The sequence below is a fragment of the Vulpes lagopus genome, chromosome 12, assembly GCF_018345385.1.
Source record: "Vulpes lagopus strain Blue_001 chromosome 12, ASM1834538v1, whole genome shotgun sequence".
Classification (NCBI taxonomy): domain Eukaryota; kingdom Metazoa; phylum Chordata; class Mammalia; order Carnivora; family Canidae; genus Vulpes; species Vulpes lagopus.
In genome coordinates this window covers 10,057,105-10,078,554 of record NC_054835.1, presented here as the reverse complement: position 1 = coordinate 10,078,554, position 21,450 = coordinate 10,057,105, and the positions used below count along the sequence as shown (strand labels likewise).

At 59.1% G+C, this 21,450-nt stretch overlaps 2 protein-coding genes across 4 annotated transcripts; one reads left to right on the top strand and one right to left on the bottom strand.

Moving 5' to 3' along the window:
* Positions 1 to 1,804: 1,804 nt before the first annotated feature.
* On the bottom strand, positions 1,805 to 5,937 carry C12H9orf116 (chromosome 12 C9orf116 homolog). Of its 2 annotated transcripts, none has more exons than XM_041727143.1 (3): positions 5,792 to 5,937; positions 4,603 to 4,681; positions 1,805 to 2,744 (listed from the first exon to the last, which is right to left on the bottom strand). In XM_041727143.1, the coding sequence occupies exons 1-3, from the start codon at positions 5,935 to 5,937 to the stop codon at positions 2,556 to 2,558; spliced, it is 414 nt and encodes a 137-aa protein (XP_041583077.1). In that variant the 3' UTR covers positions 1,805 to 2,555. The 2 variants fall into 2 exon arrangements, with proteins under 2 accessions (XP_041583077.1, XP_041583078.1); XM_041727144.1 differs by having other exon boundaries at positions 2,642 to 2,698.
* Positions 5,936 to 9,470, top strand: MRPS2 (mitochondrial ribosomal protein S2). 2 transcript variants are annotated; one of them, XM_041727141.1, is made up of 4 exons: positions 5,936 to 6,263; positions 6,922 to 7,047; positions 7,618 to 7,747; positions 8,341 to 9,470. In XM_041727141.1, the coding sequence occupies exons 1-4, from the start codon at positions 5,936 to 5,938 to the stop codon at positions 8,924 to 8,926; spliced, it is 1,170 nt and encodes a 389-aa protein (XP_041583075.1). In that variant the 3' UTR covers positions 8,927 to 9,470. The 2 variants fall into 2 exon arrangements, with proteins under 2 accessions (XP_041583075.1, XP_041583076.1); XM_041727142.1 differs by lacking the exon at positions 5,936 to 6,263 and adding an exon at positions 6,649 to 6,776.
* Positions 9,471 to 21,450: the final 11,980 nt, after the last annotated feature.

Below are 21,450 nucleotides of genomic sequence, written 5' to 3'. Positions count from 1 at the left end.
GCCGTGTTGACGAACCTCCTATCTGTTTGAAACTGTTTCTTCTAAGTGACTATAACTGAAAGGTGAAAAGCTACCGGAGAGAAGTCTACAGACGAATGTGAAAACCCCTGTCCAGTGAGGAGGTCGCTGCCTCCGCCCCACCCACAGCCACACCGAGTGACGAAGTAGCAAAGTCTTCTGAAGCCCTACCTCTCGGGGTTTAGTCTTCTGGTGGGAGAAATTGTCCCCACGGGGCCAGGCCTCCTCGGGGGTGAAGACAGGCCTCCCTGGCCACACAGTCTGGAGATGCTGCACTCGCCTCTTGGCTAACTGTTTTAACTGCGGCAAGTACTTCAAGAGAAGTCAGGACCCAGGTCAGAGAGTGGAAAGGTCCTTCCTGCCCCTCAGCACCCCCACCCCGACCCCGGTCGCAGGCTGACTTGGGGTGTGCTCCTGTAGCCCCCATAGGACCACCAACCCACAGACTCTTCTCACTCCATGTGTAGAGATTCCAGGCAGAAAACGTACCAAAAAAGAGACATTCATCATCACCAGAGTTTCTGTATGACTTGTGTGCAGAGTCAAGGCCAGGCCCATAGGCCCTGATGCCCGATGCCCGGACCCTCCCCTCCCTGGGCCACCGGAGGTGGGCTTCAATCCAGGGGCTGCAGGGCTGGGACTTGCCCCAGGAGATGATGTCACCTTCGTCCAGAACCACAGTGGACAGACAGGAGCAGGAGTACAGCCACCCCATGCTCCAGAACCCCGACGCCAGGATGTGGCCATGGGGAGCTCGAGCCAGAGTCACTCCCGGTCTTTCTGCAAGATGGGCACATATGTTCTATCAAAGTTACTTCTGTTTTCCATCTTCCCAGACATTTGTTCTATTTAGAGGATTCTATTTAGAATACATGCAGAGTCTAAGCTTTACCTCGTTCGCAGCTCTGACACAGACAGCAGTGTGTTGGCTAGGACGCGTGAAAGCACCCACGCTCCTTAGGAGGCACAGGTCACGCTGGGAAGCCCACTGGCCAGCTGGCACTTCGTCCTTCCCCAGAGTCGCTAACCCGCCTTTCATAACCACCGAGGAAGGAATTCATTCTTTTTGGTGAGTTTAGAAACTTGGTTTAAAAGGCACTCTATTTCTTGTTTTGGTTTCAACAGAAGCTAAACACAGAAGTATCCTCAGTATTTTGTTTTTTTTTTTTTTCATGATAGTCACAGAGAGAGAGAGAGAGAGAGAGAGAGAGAGAGAGAGAGGCAGAGACACAGGCAGAGGGAGAAGCAGGCTCCATGCACCGGGAGCCCGACGTGGGACTCGATCCCAGGTCTCCAGGATCGCGCCCTGGGCCAAAGGCAGGCGCCAAACCGCTGCGCCACCCAGGGATCCCGTATTTTGGTATTTTTAGCAAAGGGCTGTACAAATTCCCTTCCAGTCTGACGCCTGGAGAGCCCACTGGTTTTGCAGCTAAGAAAGGTGCCGCACCGGTCCTGGCATCAGGCTCCGCTTCGTGTCTTTTCATCAACGGTATCGATTTTCTCTGGAAACCATTTCCATCCCAAATTGGACACCAGGAATGTTGCCAACGTGTTTACTTTTGTGTATTAAAAATAAAAAGGTTTTAATAAAGAAGTAACCAGGCAGGGTGTTTTATTTCTTGCCATTTTCACGGGACTAGAATTTTTGTAAGCAAGTTACCATCAGTGGTCGGTAACGATGATGCTGCCCATGGACAGTGCTTTCCAGGCTTCCTACGGTGAACCTGCCCTGCTCTCAGGAAGGGAGAAGGGACACTGAGGCCCAAGAGGAAGATTCTGGTACAGGAAAACTTTTCTCACTGAGGACCCCCTAGAGCATAGCAAACATCAATCGAGAGCTACAGAGATAAGAGTGTGTCATTCCCTGCCTGCTGCTTTTTGAACTTTTTATTGAAAACTGAAAGTGCACACAATGGGAGAAGTCCCTCCCCCCCGCCCCCCCCCCGCCAACAACAAGAGGCACTTGCCAACCCCGCACCGCTGACCAGGGCTCCCGGCCAAGCCCCCTCGGTGCCTGCAGGACATTCCCGGGGACTCCAGGCTGGCCAGCGTGGGTAAGGGACGGTCTTCCCTCCCCAAGCAACCCCTGTTCTCGCCCCAGGCAGGGCACCCAAGCCTCCCGCCACGCCATGGCCTTGCCAAGTTTGTGCAGATTTCCGCCAGGGTGCGTTAGAACTCCATAACCTGTCACGAGTATAAACCGGCTCCCGATAAGGACACTGGGTAGGGGACCCAAGCATTCCTAGCATCAGGCCAAGATTTGGGTCCCCGGATGGCCCTGCTCCAATTGCCAATGAGTCAGGAATTCAGGATGTGGCAACGTTTTTAATGGAAAGTCAAGCCATGAGGATCTTTTCCATCTTAGACTTAAAACAGAGCAAATAGGACATTACAGCCCCATCTGCATATTTTTCTAATCTAGAGAAAAAAAAAATGTTTCCAGAGAAAGCAGTGAAGTCTGTACTTTTACAATCGGGCAAATGATGAGAGATTAGGGGTCACACTTGAGGTCACCCCTACTGGCATCCCGAGGCCCCTCAATCACAGATAGATGGCCTATTGACGTTGTAACTGGGGTGGAAGTTGAACCGGTCATAGGAGGTGATGTAGTTGTTGGGACCTGTCACGATGCTCTTCTCCATGTAGACATTGAAAGTGTTGTTCCGGAACATTCCACCTGCTGCAAGTTGTCTGGAAAACTTACTTGAATTTGGATAAAATACTTTCTGGAAGCAAAAAGGGACACTGGAATTAATAGGGCGTGGGAACGCCCCTGAGCAGTCAGCCATCAGGCATTTCTGGAAGAAATATAAGAATTTGTAAGAAAATTTCATCTCTGTTCCTAGGAAGCAGAGAAGCCAGGGTGGGCAGGATGGCCTGGTTTGCCCCAGACCATCCCCGTTTATACCTCATGTCTGGCAATAACCACTAACAGTGCCTCCATTCACCCTACACGGACAGGAGGATCATACACGGGCATAGACAACCCTGCCACACCTGACCCCAAGCAGACCTGGTTCTGCTCCTGCCAGTGGTGCCACCGGGCAAGTTGCTGGACCTCTCTGAACTACACTTTTCTGTAAAGAAGAGACGAACTCCACATCCGTCGGTTTAAACCCCGACTGCACGCTCAAATCCCTTGTAGAGCTTTAAGATGCCTCTGATGCCCACACCCCACCAGCCCAGGGGTGTGGGGAGGCGCTGCCCTAGTGAGGTGAGGGTGCGGTGGGGAGCACAGCTGAGTCCATGCGCGTGTGCGCCGGCACCCAGGGTGGTGATTGGACCAGCAGCACAGCGTCATTGGGGAGACCCTGAGATTTCTGATGTACAGGGCCAGGGCTAGGTGTTTTACCCCGGACAGGTGACCCGCTCTTCAGCTCTCCTCGTGTCAAGACCACCTGATACTCTTTTTGCTTGGCAGGAGGCAGGGGCAAAAATAAATGTCTTCAGTGCATTTCTTTCTTTCTTTTTTTTTTTTTTAAAGATTGTAGGTCAGAAGGAGGTTCTTCCTGCTGCTTACTGACAGCTTTAGCTGCAGCCCGCTTTTCGGTATCGTGACCTGAGTCTGCAGGTAAAGCCCGTCAATTAGCAGCAGGAAGAACCTCCTTCCGACCCTGCCTGCAGAGCACCTAGTGCTTCACGGCCCATCACCTGCTAAGACCAGCGAGGGGCAAACCCCCACAATTTAAAAAAAATAGGAACATTTTTTTTTTCAATGGTCTTGTTTCTAAAAGTAAAACATTTGGACCCATGTTAGTGAGTTGAGTGCGCTGGTATTTTTCATGTTAATACCTGATCCTGGGAAAAATGTGGAATCATTTTGATTCTGGGTGAGTGACCCTTAAATGCTTTAGAAACTTTCTAGATAAATAATCTCCTCACAAGGGCTGTATCTCCCATGTGAAACAAGCAAATGAGCAACTTGGCCAGATCTCTTTAAATAATGAGTATTTCAGAAGAAACAACAGCATCATCAGCCCAAAGTGGGTGGCCCTGCTGTCCTGAGTTATCCAGGGAATGCTTACACTGGTCAGCCTGGCCCTTCACCTGGGCCCAAGAGAGACACCAGGGGGCTTCAGAAAGGGGTTTTAGAGCTCCAGACTGTGACATCAACCTCCAGAAGGGGGTGAGGATTCCCCAAAGGTGCACAGATCCCCACATCCAGCCACGTGGGGATGGATGCCCTTGTCTGTCAAGAGGATGCCTTGTCCTCCTGCCACCTGTGATTTTGGCCAGTCCTGTCTCTTTAGGCCACAAGTTCATTAAAATCAAGTATTATTCCAGAAAGAAAGCAGCTGTTCACTTGTCTGCCTCAAAACTCATGGCCTTAAGATGACAGAGGGGGTGGGACGTCTCAAGCCAGTCTACACACACCTTTTCCATCTTTGACACATTCCATCGCTAAGTTTGCTCTCTTACTCATTTCCGCTCTACTCTGTCTGGAAAGGACTTGATGTGCCACCTCCAGTTTTCTGAGGTTGGAAATCTGGGCCCTTCCCCACCGCCCCCTCATGAGAAATCCAGGGTCACAGCCTCCTCCTGGAGACGTTCCAATGACACACAGGCGCTTCCAGCTTGGCTTACCGGCATCTCATGCACGGTGGGGGCCCTGCTCCCATAAGCTTGGTTACTGGTCCTGTACATGGAGACAGGCTCCTTGGTCCTGGCAGATGAGAAACAGTTACTTCAATTCTGCCCAAGCCTGTAGTCTTAGAATATTCACTTGGTGGCGCTCTGTTGGGAATGCCACAGGTTGGTGATGAGGCTCCGAAGGTGGGGTCCTGCGGGAGGCACGATGAGCCTCCCTGCCTCCTCGGCTCACTTCCACCCTGGCTCTTCCCAAGGGAGGCCAAAGCCCTAAAGAACTCCTGGAGGGGGATCCATAGGTGGCGCAGCGGTTTGGCGCCTGCCTTTGGCCCAGGGCGCGATCCTGGAGACCCGGAATCGAATCCCACGTCGGGCTCCCAGTGCATGGAGCCTACTTCTCCCTCTCCCTCTGCCTATGTCTCTGCCTCTCTCTCTCTCTCTCCCTGTGTGACTATCATAAATAAATAAAAATTAAAAAAAAAAGAACTCCTGGAGGGCAAATGCAGACCTCAACCCTGGTGGAGGCTTGGCACATACCGTCATTTCCCGGGTGATGGGTAGGTCAGGACCCAGGGCTCAGCCTCCACACCCTGCCACTCCAGGGTGGGAGGGTCCCTTCACTTTCAGAGCCCTGGGCAGAAAACATGCCTACAGTCTCTAAAGCCCAGGCTGTGGTTGGGACGTCAGCTGTGCCTTATGCCACCAGATCTGGGGCAGGGGTGCTATGCTTCCACCCTCAGCAGTCTCTCCTGGAAACCAAGAATACTAACAGATCTGGTCTACCGGCCTGCAGAGGAGACTAGGTGAGGGAGGGCAGGGCAGGTGTGGTGGAGGGTGTTCTACTACTTGGGTCTAAGGCTTTGCAAGAACAGCTGCGGGGCCGGGGAGGGGTGGGGGTTGCGGGATTCCGATTCTGCAGAGACTGCGCTCAGCTGGAGAGGCGTGCGGCTGGGTGGGGCAGGGTGCGGCTGGGTGCGGCTGCCTGGCCACCCCGCCCCTCCTGCAGTGACCCGAGGACCCCCGCAGGCGGGTCTGCAGCTTCGGGCAGCACTTCCTCGCTCCCTGGGTGCTAACCGCGGGCAAGTCCGTTGACCTGGGCTGCAGGGCAGGCTGGGGACTGGGGAAGCCCGCCGCCCCCTCCAGGCCCTGCGCTGGCCCGGTGGCCCCTGACCCGATCCGTCCTCACCCGTAGCCCCGGAACCACGCCGGGTTGTTGAACCTGACGGGCAGGTTCTCGTCCACGCAGTAGTAGTCGCTGGTCCTCGGCGGGGGCCCCGCGGGGGCGGGGGGCTCCTCGGCCGCCGCGCACTCTCGGGGGCTCGCCTCCGACATGCGCCTGGGCTCCCGCGCTGCGGCGGGTGGGAGGCCGCGAGAGGCGGCGCGGCGTCCCGTTGCCAGGCGACGGCCGGGTCAGCTGACCGGGCGGCCCCGCCCCGAAGGCGCCGCGCTCCGGGAGGCCGGAGACCGTGGCGGCTCCTGCGCGGTGGGGTGGCGAGCGCGGATTTGCCCCCGGGCGGGCTCAGGCGGGGGGAGCGGGAAGCCCACGCCCAGCTCCGCAGGGCTGCCCGGCGCCCGGAGGCTCAGGGCGGACTCCACCTGCGCCTGGTCCTCCGGGATGCTCCTGGGGAGAGCGGCAGGTTGTGCTAGGCCGGCCGGAGGTGAGGGCGCCCCGGGACCGGGACTCGTGCGGGCTGCAGGGCCGAGCCGGCGGCAGGGCGGGGGGCGCGCCCGGGTGACTCCCGGCCCGCGGCGGGCCAAAGTGGGGCTCGCGGCGCGCGCGGCCGGGGGCGGGGCGGGGCCGAGCGGCGGGGCGGGGGCCGCGCTGTGGAGGCGGGGCGGGCCCGAGCGGCGCGGCGGGGGCGGGGGCGGGGCCGCGCTGTGGGGGCGGGGCGGGCCCGAGCGGCGGGGCGGGGGCGGGGCCGCGCTGTGGGGGCGGGGCGGGCCCGAGCGGCGGGGCGGGGGCGGGGCCGCGCTGTGGGGGCGGGGCCGCGCCGTGGGGGCGGGCCGAGGGGCGGGGCGGGGCGCGCAGGGGCACCTCCGGGCCGGCAGGCGGCGCTGCGGCGGGGGCGCCGGCGGGGGCGGAAGCAGCGCGGCCCCGGGAGCGTGTCCCCGCCGGGTCGTCCTCCGCGCCATGGCTCCCGCCGCGACCGCGCCCCGACTGCTCGGCGCGGGTGAGTGCGCGCGGAGGGGCCCCGGGGGCCGCGGCGGGCGTGGGGGGTGCGGGCGGGCGCCGCCCCGAGGCCTGCGGGGAGCGGGGTGGGGGTGGGGGTGGGGGCCCGCAGGGACCGCCGCAAGGACCGCCGGCTCTCCCCGCAGGTGCCTGGCCCCGGGCGCTGCGGCCGCCTCTGCTCGGGACGGCGACCCCGGGGCGGGCCCGGCCCGGCGGCAGGACCTTGGCAGGCGCCGCGATCCCCGCCGTCGGCGAGCCGGAGGGCAGCACGGGTAAGGCAGGCTCCCCTGCGCGCCGTGGGGGGGGGGGCAGGCTCTCCCACGGGGGCTGAGTCGTCTGCCACGAGGAGTCCCGAGTGCGACGCTTCGGGGTGGTGGGGAGGCAGGCAGGCAGGCAGGCAGCAGACCCGCGGGCCGGGGGCAGGGGGCAGGGGGCAGGGGGCAGGTGCACCTGCAGCGGCTGCCCCGCCGTCCCGCAGCCTTCATCTGAGGACCGCGCTAAGGCCGGCCCTGCGGGGAGTGCAGCGGCGGGTGGGGTAGACATGTGGCCTGGCTCCTTGGAAGGGCCCTCCCGGGACTCCTGATGGGGACCTTCCTTCCTCTGGGGGCTGGGCCGTCGCAGAAGGACCTCAGAAGCCAGCTGGGCCCCTCCTTTCTGGGTGAAGACTCGACAGGGACTGCCCAGGAGCAAAGCCGGGGTCAGAACCTGGCTCCAGCCCCCATGTGTTGGGGAGGACCCGGTGGCTCGGTCACCATCTGCTGCTAGGCCTTCCCGCCCCCATAGAGCTCCCCTCCACAGTGGGAGCCGAGGGGTCACAGCACCGCATCCTCTCCTTGCCCCAGATGTCAGCCACAATATCCTCAGTGAGCCTCTCAAGCACTCAGATTTCTTCAATGTCAAGGAGTTGTTTTCTGTGAGAAGTCTCTTCAACGCCCGGGTGCACCTGGGACACAAAGCCGGCTGTCGGCACAGGTAGCGGACACCCTGGGCCCAGTGTGGGGGTACCTGCGGGACCTGGGGCACTCCTGCCTTGGGATCCTTGTAGTCCAAGGCATCTATCAGTATGCGTGCAGCCCCATCCTGTTCCACGTGAGGCCCCTGAAGCTCAGGGAGAAGCAGGGCTTTATCCTCAGACTCCGCTTCAGTCCCCATCCCACATTTCTTCCTCTGCGTCTCAGGGTCCTACCAGCGGCAGACCCACCACCAGCAAGTCCTGTGAGCTGGGGCCAGGGGTCTCCGGGGTTACTGAGATAAGGCTCAACTGCCTTGACGATGTTTTGGAGGGACATTTGGGAAGCCAGGGAGGGAGGTGGTGGAAGACATCTAGGGGAATAGCAATGGGGCCCAGCTCGCAGGGGCAGAAGAGCTGGGGCACCCTCACCCTATCCTCACTGCCGCTTGACTGTCTCTGGACACTGCTGTCACAGTGGCGGGGTTGTAAATTGTGCCCAGGGTTGGGGAGCCCCAGGAAGCACGTGCCTCACAGCCCCCAAGGCTGTGGCTGGTGGGTGGGGGGTTGGCCACATGCCCTTTGCCCACTCTAGCCTTGGTGGGGTCTATGGCAGGTTTATGGAGCCATATATTTTTGGGAGCCGCCTGGGCCAGGACATCATCGACTTGGAACAGACGGCTGTTCACCTGCAGCTGGCATTGAATTTCACGGCCCATGTGGCCTATCGCAAAGGCATCATCTTGTTCGTGAGCCGCAACCGGCAGTTCTCACACCTGATCGAGACCACGGCTCAGGACTGCGGCGAGTATGCCCACACCCGCTACTTCAAGGGCGGCCTGCTGACCAACAGCTCTCTCCTCTTGGGCTCCATGGTCCGCCTGCCGGACCTCATCATCTTCTTGCACACACTCAACAACGTCTTCGAGCCCCATGTGGCTGTGAGAGACGCGGCCAAGATGCACATTCCCACAGTGGGCATCGTGGACACCAACTGCAACCCATGCCTCATCACATACCCCATCCCTGGCAATGATGACTCGCCCCCGGCTGTGCACCTCTTCTGCAGGCTCTTCCGGACCACCATCAACCGGGCCAAGCAGAAGCGGAGGCAGATCGAGGCCCTGTATGAACTGCAGGGCAAGGAGGGGCCGGGGGCCAGGGGCCAGGGGCCGGCTGCCTCTCCTTCCCTGAAGGCTTAGACCAGACTGCACCTGGGACACTCCTGGAGACCTGCCTGCTCTGGTCCTGAAGTAGAGTGGCAGCCTATTCCTGACCCTGAGCAGGAAGCCTCTTCCCATGTCTGGCCGGGTCCTTAGCAGGTTCCCCATTGCTCTAGGCATGGATTGGGTCCCTGCTCCTGGTCACCATTTGGCAGCTGCCCCCTTCCCCCCGCCCCCACCCCCCAGGGCTTCACTTGAGACCTTTGGGGCCCAGCAGGCCCATGGAGGGCACGCAGCCTGTCCAGAGAGAACCCGGCAGGAAACACGCTTTTTTGGACTCTGAAAAGCCTCAGTCATGCCTTGAATCAGGTCCTTGTGCATCCCATGTTCCCATGCCAGGTGACTTTTCGTTCTCTACCAAACTATGCCAGGGCTGGGCTACTTCATCCACTTCACTGTTTCTGGAGCTGTTTTGTAACCTAAGGCTACAGGGCAAGTCCCCCAGAGGAGCACACCCAGGTTGGAACGAACCAGCAAAGCAAACCGCAGGATTCCCACAGAATAAAGCTTAGGTTTGAACAAATGAGCGTTTGGGACCTGTGAGTTCCACGTTGTGGTTTATGGGCTTTTGCTTGTGGATATGGCATTTGTGTCACACCAACAGGGCCCACAGAGCACACGGTCTCTCAAGCCTCCTGTGGGTCAGACCCAAGGGGTCTGACCACCACGGGGTCAGGCTGCCACACAGCCCACACTCTCGAGTGCTCAAGCAACGCGGCACTTGGCGACACCTGCTCATTTGGGAGGCCTCTGCAGGGGGCATCCCGGAGTGGAATCTGGGACCAGGCAGCCCTCCTCTACGTGGACACGTGCCCAACCGTGCTAGTCCACATCCCGTGCAAACAGGCACAGGGAGACGGGTTCTGGCGTCCACCTGGCCTCTTCCTGTGGTAGGTGAGGGTGCATGGCAGGGCGTCCCTGCTGTCCTCTGGGGGACAAGGTGGCATGGCACTCATCTCCTCAGTGAGCCTCTCAAGCACTCCTTGAGATTTACAAGGTGCGGGGAAGGGAGCACCGGCTGACCAGCAGCGCTTTAACTTGCACACTTCAGGATGAAAATCCAGATTTCAGGAAGGTGACCTGAGGGTCCCTCTGTGGCTTTCACCAGACGGTACTTCCCGCTGCGGGAAGGACATGGCCCTGAGGTCTCAGGCAGGTGTTAGCCCCCCCCACCAACAGAGCTGCAGAGAGGCCAGCGGTGAGGAGCCAGGAGACCTCAAAATGCAAACACAGTATACAACCCAGTAGTGAACAGCGGTTCCTGGGGGTGGGGTGGAGGGACAGAGAGGCATACCAGGCTGCAGAAGCAGGCCCTGTGGGGAGGGGCGGCCCAGGCTGCCCCCCGGGACTACTCAGGTCTGGGCAGCATACTCAGCAACACGAGGAGGCTCCTGTCCTGCCCTGGATGTAGGGACTGGGTGCAGGGCAGCGGCCCCACCCACACCACCAAAGATACTGCGCTGCTGGCCCACCTGGCCCCTATCATCCCCTGTCCCCGGAGGGTCCCTTGGAACGCTGCAGGGTGAAGGCTGGTGAAAACCCACAGGGGTTATGGGACTTGTTACTGGTCACCACTACGCTCCTGGTATGGGAGGTGCTGGGGACATGGCAGGACGGGGGAGGGGGGAGCCCCTACCAAGTTAATAGCAACCTGGACGTGCAGCCACACTGAGCAAGACACTTTCAGGGCACTAAGGACCCAAAGGCACAGGCGGGCTTCTGGGACAGGCAGGTGGGGTTGGGGTGCTCCAAGAACATCTAGGGGGCCCTGGGGGCTACTTGTAAACCGACATAGAAGGATGACCCTGGCAGGAGGGGACCTGCAAGGTTGCCACCCTGGAGATGAACCCCAAGAGAGCCCAGGCAGCCAAAGGAGAAGGTGAGTGTGCTTAAGGCCAGAGAGAGGCAGGGGCTGGCCTCCTGGTGAGGAGAGGAGGGTCACCCCCAGCCCTCCCCCTGCTGCTGCAGTGCTTGCTGAGCCCGCTCTATCTGACCTCTGGGCCCCGAGAGGGGCGCACCCTGACCACCTGGTGACTTGACGGTGCTGGGGGCGGCCACCAGGGCAATGACCCGGGAGGGCTGGGCTCGGGATTCAGGACCACGGTGAGATGAGTGCCATGCCACCAACCAGGGGCCGGGGAGCTCAGGGGGCTGTGATGTGGAGAGGTCCCCAGACCCCGGCTTGGGGAGGGCCTCCTGCCCCAGGTCATCCAGGAGACTGACTCCCCGGGGTTCCCCAAGGGCTTTGCCCCTCATGTGGCCATGACCTGAACCCAAGGAGTCTGGGCCGCTCCCTCCGTCCACCCCCGCCCTCCCCACCCCGGTCCAGCCCCAGCCCTGACCAGGGACAAACCACTCTTCACACGCGTGTAAGATGATCCGAATCAACTGTTCACAAGCAGTTGCCCTTCAGGAGGCGACAGGAATATTTTTGCACGGTTTATACGGTGAAGCGTCCCTCCGTTGTCCACAGCTCAGCCCCGTTGTGAAAATGAGTCAGCCCTGCAGGTGGTGAGAGCCCGAGGGTGTGGAGGTCAGTGCTGCCACCCTGGGAGCTGCTGGAGCCAGGGCAGCGCCCTCTCCTGTGTCACCTGTCCTGTGGCCGCCCATGGAGGGCCCTGGGGCTGAGGTGGGTCCTCTCCGCCCAGAGAAGCTCTCTGCCTCAGGCCCCGGATCCTGTGTCGGGGCAAAGCCGCTCTCCCCACAGTCTGGCTGTGAGGAGGTCGCAGATTCCATCCGGGGCCCATCCCGGGGGTCACCAGAGCAGGGAGCCCTGGGGGCTGGCAGGGGGCCCCAGACCCACTCAGCCACCTGGAAGCTGCTGGGTGGGCTTCATTCAGTCGCCAAATGGACACGAAGCCCCTTCAGGACACTGCATGATTCAGCGTCCGCGGCAGACACAACTCCCTGGGCTCCGGGCTCCCGCTCTAGTCGGGGAGTCAGCGGGAGCCCTGGACCTGGGCCTGGTGGGCTCCTCCCCACAGGGATTCCTCTGCCTCCTTGTCAGAAGGATGAGGGACCCGAGGACGAAGAGACCCCGTCTCCGAGGTGGGGGACATGCGGGGCTTTGGGGGGTGGGGGGGACAGAGCCCGGCCCCCCACGTCCTGTGATTCCTGCTGCAGGGCTGAGGTGTGGGGGCCCCTCGTGCAGGAGCACGGGAGTCAGAGAGCTGTGGCCGGGGTCCCGCAGCCAAGGGAGCAGCGGGGAGGCTGGGGGCTGAGGTTGTGCCTTGAGGGGAATGGCCCCTCCACTGCCCACCCCCGCCCGGCCTGTCCTGACCCGACCCTGGGGCCCCCCACTCACATCCAGGCCTCACACCTCAGTCCCCCAGCCCCGCGGCATGTGGGAAGTGGACGGGGTGGGGGCTGCCATCACCCAGAGCAGCTTCAGGGAGAGGAGGAGACCCCATGTGCCCCGAAGGGAGTGGGACAGCTGTCGGTGCAGGGGCGGGGCGTTGAGGGGCCCTGACAGGGACACTGGGCAGGCTGCGCAGGGGATCCGCCTGTGCCTCCCCCTCACGTACAGAAGTAGCAGCACCTACTGTGTACGGCCAGGGCAGGGACAGGACAGACCCGGTGCCCCCTGCCCACCCTCTTGGCATCTCCAGTGCAGAGGGGGGACCCAGACAGACAAGGGAGGAGGGAGAGGGGTCAGCTCCCCTGAGGCAGGCAGGGGCGCTCACACCATAGATGGAGGGTTCCCCGCTGTGGGGACATCCAGCCCCGCCTGCTGCCCAGATCTGCCCCTGCCTGGGTGGCCTTGGGGATGGCTGGGGTGGGCCCGGGGTCGGGCTGGACCATCCCCAGGGGCTCAGGGGTCTGTGTGGGAGGGAGGGCCAGGCCCCTGAGCTGCTGTCTGCCCTCCTGCCCCCAGGGCACCTGGCGGGACTGGTCCTCAGAGGACCTCTGTCAGCCCTCAGACACGTGTGTGTCCGACCTGGGAGCAGGAGGTCGGGGCGCAGGACAGTGCAGAGGGCCAGGCGGGGCTGCGATGCCTCCAGTTGGGCTGCCGGGCACTGTCTCTGCAGAGCGCCACACAGGAGATGGGCAGGGGGCTGGGCAGCGGACACCTGCTCCAGCTTCTGGAGGGAGGGCAGGGGCACCACCCGCCAGTGCAGGCCAGTAGAGGCTCAGGATGAGCGCCACCAAGGAAGGGTTTCCAGATCCAGGGCCCGGAGAAGGCCGGGGAAGTCCTCCTGGCCACATGCTGCCCGGGTCACTGCCCGTGCTGGTCCTGAACCTGACTCTGCTCCTAGAGGTGGAGCTCACGAGGCCGAGCCTGAGGGTGAGCCCAGGGGTGGGGGGCTGTGTGGGTGAGACTGTGTGGACGGGGCGGGGGTGGATGGTGAGCAAGGAGCCCCTCGGGTGCAGGGGGGTTGGGGGCACCTGCGTGAGGAGAAGTTGGGTGAGGAGGCCATGTTGACCTCACCTCCCTGACCAGACCCCCCCGTTTTGGAACCGGGTAACCAGGCACCCGCATTCCAGAGACAGGCCTCTACATGCTCCCTTGGTTGGAGATCACCTATCCAAGAGCATATTTTCCTGATGCTTCCACATGTCTGGGTGTTGCAGAGGGAGGACTGCACGCCCTGCCAGCAGTGCCCCCGCGGGGAGTGTCCTGTCAGGGCTCCCCGACGCCTCTGGCCATTTAGAAGGAAGGGTCGAAAGGTAACACGGGACCCCAGGGCCGTCCCGCCAGCCCCACACCCCTCTGACCAGACCTTTGCAGCCCTGGTCCCCTCCCAGAGGATGCATGTGGGAGTGGGGAAGGGGCCATGTGGGGTGGGCTCACCCTGAGGAGGCACAGGCTGACGAGGGGTCAGAACCTGGTGGGCAGGTGGTGGTCACTCCCCAGGTCCAGGCTGGCTGGTGGGATGGGGTGTGGGGGCGGTGTCTTTCTTCCCAGGGCTGACCCCGGCCCTGTATAGGTCGCTGCGTCCCGGGTGCAGGGCTGTGCACACCCAGGTCTGTGTGTGATCTGGGAGCACAGGGGGAGTGGGCAGGAGCACAGGGAGGAGGGCCGGGTGAGGCTGTGAGGCCCCCGGGCGGCTGCCCGTCCCCGTCTTTGCAGAACATCAAAAATGAAGTGGGAAGGAGGCTGGCAGGCCCCGCTACATCCCCTTACTGAGGGGCAGTTGTGCCCGGCTGCCCAGCAGGGCCAGCATGGAATCCGACCCAGAGTAGCCGCACATGGCTCCCCTCCTAAGGGACCGGGGCTTGTCTGGGAAGGCCTGTGACACTGCCCAAGCCACTGTACCTGGTCCAGGTCCTACACCGGACTCTGGTCCTAGAGGAGGAGCTAACAGAGGCCGAGCCTGAGGGTGATAAGCCTGGGGCTGGGGAGTTGGGGTGTCTGAGCAGGGGTGGGTGCTGGGACCCACAGGGAGGAGCCCCCAGAGGCTGGGGTGGGGTCAGGAGCCACAGTTGGGCTCAGAGCACCCAGCTGGGGGATGGCAGTCCGGGAGACGTTCCATGGTGGGATCTTGGCGGCGGCTTCTAGAAAATACAGTGGGATATTCCTACTCTGGAAAGGCCCTTCTGGAAGGCAGACATGTTGATCTCCTCTTGCAGCTTCATGGTCGCCTCAGCAGCTCGTGGTGGCTGCAGCCACAGATCCTCTACAATCTGAAGATCTCGATCCAGCTGCAGAAGCAGCAGCAGAAGCAAGGCCAGCTCCGGATCTACAGGCATTTCCATCAGTCCCCGTCATGCTTCCTCCAGCAGCAGCTCCGCCTCTAGAGCCGCCTCCTGCAGCGGCTCCAGAAAGCAAGCTAGAGCCAGGGCAGGATCCACCACCTGGGGACCTGGAGCCAGCTCTGCACCTCCCTTTGCAGAAGAGATGGAGCCAGCTTGGGACCCAGCAGCCCTCAGGGAGCGCCAGCCCTGGAGCTACCCTCACTGCCAGCTCCCAATGCACAGTTTCAGCCCGATGCCCCACTCAACACTCTATGGAGTGTTCCTCTCCCCTATTGTGGTTTCTGTTTGCTTTTGTGTTTGTTTTTGTTTTGTCTCTTTTTGGTTTTGTTTTTTGTTTTTCACATTCTTTCTGCTGTTCTCTACTTTGGATTTTAAATAGATTTAGTTATTTTCAATTGAGCAATTCATGAGCATTAAGTACATTTCCAACGCTATGACACAACGTCACAGAACTTAGGTGCGGAAAGGACATCCCGAACCAGAAGCCCTCATGGCTCCCCAAAGGACCACCTGAACCAGAAGCCCTCCCTGCCCATTTCTACCCAAACCAGCCCCTGGAACCCCTAAGCTGCTTTCTCTCTCTGTTCCGTTACCTGTTCTGGATGTTTCCTATAAGTATATTCACCTGACAGGTACCTTTGTGTCTCTGCCCACCTATTTTCAAAGTGTGTGTTCATTTGACCAGGTTTCCTCTTATTCAATGTTGAAATCTGATCCCAGAACTGGCAGGAGAGCTGAGACTGGAGCTGCCCCAATTTCTGGAGCTGGTGCAGGCATCAGCGTTGGACCTGGCTCTAGCTCCGGGGCAGGTGTTAGAGCTGTGAGAATGCTGAGTCCACCTCCATAGAAGATCTAGAGCTGGTTCTGCATTTGGATATGGTTCTAGAGCTGACGCTACCTCTGGTGCTGAAGCTAGCGCTACCGCTGTGGCTCTGGCTCTGGAGCTGACACTGAAGCTGGCTCCGACTTCCGAGTGGGTGCTGGAGGGGCTTTAGCTGTGGATCTTGTACTGAAGCTGGCCGCTGCTCTGGGGCTAGTGATATAGCTGGCACTAGAGTTACAGATGGCTCTAATCAGCTCGTGCACCAGTGTGAGAGCTAGTGTTAGAGCTGACTCTGGCTTTGCATGCTAGATCCGGTGCTTGTGGCTCTAGTGTATAGCCAGTCCTAGGTCTAGCTCTGTAGCCAGTGGTAAAATGGGTGGTAGAGCTGGTTGTAGCTCTGTGCAGGCTCCACCGATGAAGTTGGCATCAGGGCAGAGGCTAACACGAGAGCAGGGACAGGATCTGGCCCAGGAGTTGGTGTATAGCTAGCACCAGAGCATGATCTAGCTTTGATGTGGGTGCTGAAGCTGGTTCTTTGCTCTTGAGGGGACACTGGATCTAAGTCTGCTACTGGTTGGTGTCCGCGCCAGCTTTCACTCTGGAGCTGGTGCAGGAGTTGGCACTTGTGAGAACTCCAGCTCCGGACCTGGTACAAGAACAGTTGCTGTGTAGCCTCTAGCTCTGATCTTGGTGCTGACTCTAGTTCTGGAGCCAATGCTAGAACAGGTGCTGGAGCCAGCTCTTCCTTGGAACCTGGCACTGCCTCTGAATGTGCTTTAGGCGGATTCTCACTCTCGAGTGGGCACTAGAGCTATCACTGGGCTGGCACTAGAGTTGGCAAAAAAAAAAAAAAAAAGCCGCGTCTAACTCCGGAGTTGATGCAAGTGTCAGAGCAGGAGTTAACTCTAGCTGTGGAGCTGGCCTGAACTCTGTGGCTAGAGCTGAGAATGGAACCGGCTATAGCAGGGGATCAGGTGCAGAAGCTGGTGGTAGCATTGACTGAGTCTGGAGCTTTGGCTGGAGCTGGCTCGGGAGCCCCCTCAAGCTCTTGAGCTGGTGCTGAAGCTAGTTCTGGTGCTGGCACTAGCTCTAGAGATGGCTCTAGCTCTACAGCTGCCTGTAGCTCTAGCTGTGTTGCCAGCGCTAATACTGGAGCAGGCCCCAGTTCGTTTCTGTCATCTGTTAATCTGGAATTTATGTGGGGTCTGATCCAAAGTCTAGAGCTGGCTGGCACTGGAGCTGGCAAGGATGTTGACAGAGCTGCCTCTATCTCTGCAGTTGTGTGACAAAGCTGGTGCTGGACATGGTTCTAGCCCTGAAGCTGGCTGGAACTTGTTCTGGAGCTGGCTAGAGTTCTAGGGCTTTTACAGAAGCTGAGGTTAGAACACCAGCTCTGGATTTGATACCATATCTGGTGATCAAGCTGGCTCTATGTCTGCAACTGGCACTGGCTCTGAACCTGGAAGTGGCACTGGAGCTGGTACAGGCTCCAGCTCTGGAACTGTCGCATGCACTAGTGCTGGACTTGGCTCTAGCTCTACACCTGGCACCCATCTAGCTGTTGGGCTGGTGCCAAAAATGACTCTGACTCCAGATTTGGTACGGGTGCTGGACAGGAGCTGGCAATGCAAGTGGTGCTAGCTCTGGAGCTGGGGTGGAGCAGGCCCCAGAATTGGTACTGGTGCTGCAAGAGGACAGAGGTTTGTCAACATGATCCCCTTCCCACGTGCCTGTCCGGAAACAGACTACTTTCCAGTGCCTTGCAGAGAAGCCACACCCCAGGAACCCACCCCAGGACGTCTTCCTTCCCTATAGACTGCGTGTATGTATATCAAATACATTTCTTTTCTTCCCTTCCTTATCTTCTCATCCCATCTAATCTCATTTCGTCACGTGGCAAAATATAGATGCATTAAGAATAGTTAACTTCACATCATACTATGCAAGTTACAGGCTATCAAAGAAAAGAGTGGACTTCACCCAAGAACCTCGAATCCTCGTTGGGAGAGTTTTAGTGTGGTTTGAATTGTACACTGGAGAGATGTGCCATGCTGGGAGGAAAATGACTTAGGTGTTCTCTTCATTTGGAGATTACATATGGCTAAAGGAGATGTGTGGGTGCCAAGTTAAGGCTGGGTGGGCTGTGACACTCAGTCTTCCATGTCAACCTGACCAGGCCGTGGCGTGAAGTGACCCAATGTTATTGGATGTTTAATCTCCTTGCCTTGCCGGCAAAAGTGTTTTGTAAGCACAGACAGCGTGCACAATTAGTTGACTTTAAGGGGAGTGCCGTCACCAGTATGGCTGAACCTCATCAAGTGAGGGCCTTCTGAGCAACACCTGATGTTTCCCCAAGAAGGAAATCTGCCTTGGGACTTGCAACAACTGGAAACCCGCCGGACTTTCAAGTCTGCAAACCTACACATTTTGGACTTGTCAGCCCACACGATCACTCAAACCAACATATTAAATAAAAGCAATCTCAACTCTTTCTGCGCGCGCGCACACACACACACACACACACACAGACGTGTACACATGTGCATGCATGTGTCCTATTGGTTGTTTCTCTAGAGAGCCCCAACTAACGCAATGATAAAATATCTTTGTCCTTCTCAATCCCACCTTAGAATCACTGTTATTTGTGAGCCTTAGAGACTGAGTGCCAGGTAGTGTGCCGACAAAGTGTCTACCCAGTCCAGACCTCATACCTCATAATGGGCTCTGCACCCTCTTTCTGGGAATTCTGAGAAAAGCCTGGCTTTCCCGGCCACAGACATACAAATGACGCTGCAAGCTGTCTTACCTGATTCTGGGGTCCTGTGATGGAGCCCTGCTTCGTGGGGAGCCTGCTTCTCCTTCTCCCTGTGCCTCTCCCCCCGCTTATGCTCACTCTTGCGCACGCCCTCGAGCTCTCTCTCAAATAAAATCTTTTTACAAACTTTAAAAATTAAAGTGGATTAATACAGCTGAATAGATTTTTTCTCCAATGAAGACATACAAGTGGCCAGCAAGCCCATGAGAAATGCTCAACACCACTCTTTGGGATGCAAATGCAAGTCAAAGCCACAAGTAACTAGTGAGATATGATCTCACATCCACTAGGATAGTTGTAATTGAAAAGATAGCTATTAAGAGGTGTTGTCAAAGATACGTAGAAACTGGCATCCTCCTACTCTGCTGGTAGAAATGTAGAATAACGTGGCCCTTTGGGAAACAGTCTGGCAATTTTTCAACATGTAAACACAGGTTCCACACCTAGGTATATACCCACACCTAAGTATATATACCCAATATTCCACACCTAGGCGTATACCCAAGAGAAACGAACACATATGAAAATCCTGAGCAAGAATATTCCCAGCATGGTTATTGACACTTGCCCAAAGGTAGAAACAAGCCAAATGTCCACCAGCTGATGAATGCATAACCAAAATGTGGTGTATCTATCCAATAAAACTTATTTGGCATAAGGCTGACCAAACTATTGATACTGCTCCAAACATGGGTGGACTTTGAAACCATCAGGCTATGTTCCAGGAACCTTCACAAAACAGCAGGTCTTGTATATTCTGTATATACAAAAGGTCCGAAATACACAGCCTAGCTACAGCTATGCACCTGCTACCAGGCCACCATAGGGAAGTGACCCCAGGTGTGCCCCTGCCCACAGGCCCACCTCTCTCCCTACAGGCGCCCAGGTGGTGGGGGAGGGCAGTGTTGGAAGAGGGTACTCTCTTTGGTGACATAGGTCAGTCTTCTCACCTGCAGGCTGACTGGAGTCGGGGTCCCCCGGCGGTCACAGAGGGATGGAGATCTCCAGCTCGTCCCTCCTCACCCGAGCAAGGGCAGTCCCAGACAGAGGATCGAGGCCCCCCAGTGCGGCACGGCCAGCAAATGGCACCCATCCTTGCCCCAGCATGAGAAACTCCTCAGGGACTCTGGGCACTGGGTGACCCGGACCAGGGACTGTGCATGCCCCCGGCAGGCAAGGGCCACCCTGCACCCCGCCTCTGACCCACACACAGGGCGCAGGACGACACCCCATAGGGGCTGGAGGAAACCGTCCGACGCCCCAAGGGACAGGGACCTCCCAGCACCAGAACTGGGGAAGCGCGCGCTCAGGCAGGTCCCGGGCTTCAGCGGCTGTGGACAGAGGCTGCGCCCCCAGCACGCCCACCGCCCCAGCACGCCCCTGCCCACGCACACACCCCCCTGCCCCCCCCACCTCCCGGGTTGCGGCCAGCGCCCCCCTCCACCCACCTCAGGCTAACCCCCCACCATGCGGAGAGCGGGTTCATGGCAATGCTGAGTGAGGGATGCGGTTCGATCCAGCCCTCAGGGACAGTTGGGAAAGAGACCAGAGGACGCAGGACCCCCAGGCCCGGCTTATAGGAAAACCTGGCTGCGCACTCCTATGTCCCCGCTGTTAGAGCGATGGGAAATATTGTGTAAAAGATGGGGCCAGTTTCCCGTGGAATAATTAATATGGACACGTTGCAGGGAGGGGTGAGACATGCTAAACACGAGGCTCCAGGAGAGTCAAGCGTCCCCACAACAGCCCCTCGACCCTGCGCATCTGACCCCGTGTCTCCTGCCACGGTGCTCGCTGGGCCCTCGGTGCTCCCGGGCCCTCGCAGCTGCCCTGCCTCTGACTGTAGGGTCTCTTGTTTAGAAAACACAGAAGGAGCTTGTTATGGAGAGATGGCGTGTGGCAGTTTGCGCGACTCCCTGGTGTAGACTGAACTGTGTCTGAAAGTAGGAAAAGGTCCAAGATGGGCAGAGAAACCCAATATCTGCCCCCGCCCCTGCCCTCTCCCCCCACCCCCGCTGTATCCCGCCCCCCAACTCAGGTCGTGCTGGGCATTGGAGTTGGGATCCTGCCTGGCTCTCACCGTCCTACTCCCAGTGTGGTAGCTAGAGGGACTGACCACCTAGAGGTCACCCGGTCAGCTCGCCCTGGATTTACAGGTGGGCAGGAGGCTGGGATGGGGAGTGGCCGAGGCCCCGTGCTCTTCTCCCTGCCCTTCACCTGGAGGACACGTGGACTCCATCCCCATCATGTCATGCTCCTCCCTCTGTCACAAGCCACCGTCTCCCACCCCCCTGCCTGACAGGGATGGACGGCAGGACCCACCCAGACCCCAGTTATGGATCCCTGCCCAGCCCAGCAGGACTCAGTCCTCTCACTGAGGGAGACAGGGCACCGCACCTGACCATGAAACCACCGAGTCCCCGAGCTGACCATGGGCCAGGGTCTCCAGAGGGGAAGAGTGGGATCTGGGCTATGAACCCGGCCCCCACATGCCAGTCAGAGCCCCCACGGTGCGGTCTGGCCTCGGGACTGACCCGCAAAGAGCTTGATCATCATGCGACTGGGCTTGAGGTGGGAGCGCAGCACACGCACCAACGGTCTGAGCTCAGACTCGCAGCGCTGCGCGGACTGACCAACGGGAGCACAGCGGGGACACAGGGCCCACGAGACACCACACTGCTGACCCGCCGGTCACCCCCTCGTGCGCGCACCCCAGGTCCTTTCCTTTGTCCCCCGAGGGGACCCCATAGTGTAACTTCCAAATTGGTTTGTCTTGTGTCTGACCCTCAAGTAATGGAATCAGAGTCTCTCTGTCACGTCCGGCTTCTCTCATTCTGCTTCTGGGACTCATTCCTAGTCTCAGGGGGCTCTGGTGGTTTGTATTCCCCTATAGACTCCCCTATAAGACGTGTCACTCCCTCTATCCCCCACGCCGCTGCTGAGACACTCCCGGGTGGTGGCCCTGTGCTGACAGGAGAGGAACGCTGCTCTGAGCCCTGTCTGCACACCGGGGCACTTCTGAGTTGGGGTGCGGGGGCGGGGGCGAGAGGAATGGGAGGGTCCCGGAGTAAGTGTGTGGCACTCTTGGGAGATTGGACCCCAGAGATTTCCAGGTCTACCCTCAGAGCCAGTGTGAGAGCCCCAGTGCATCCTATCCTCACCCACACG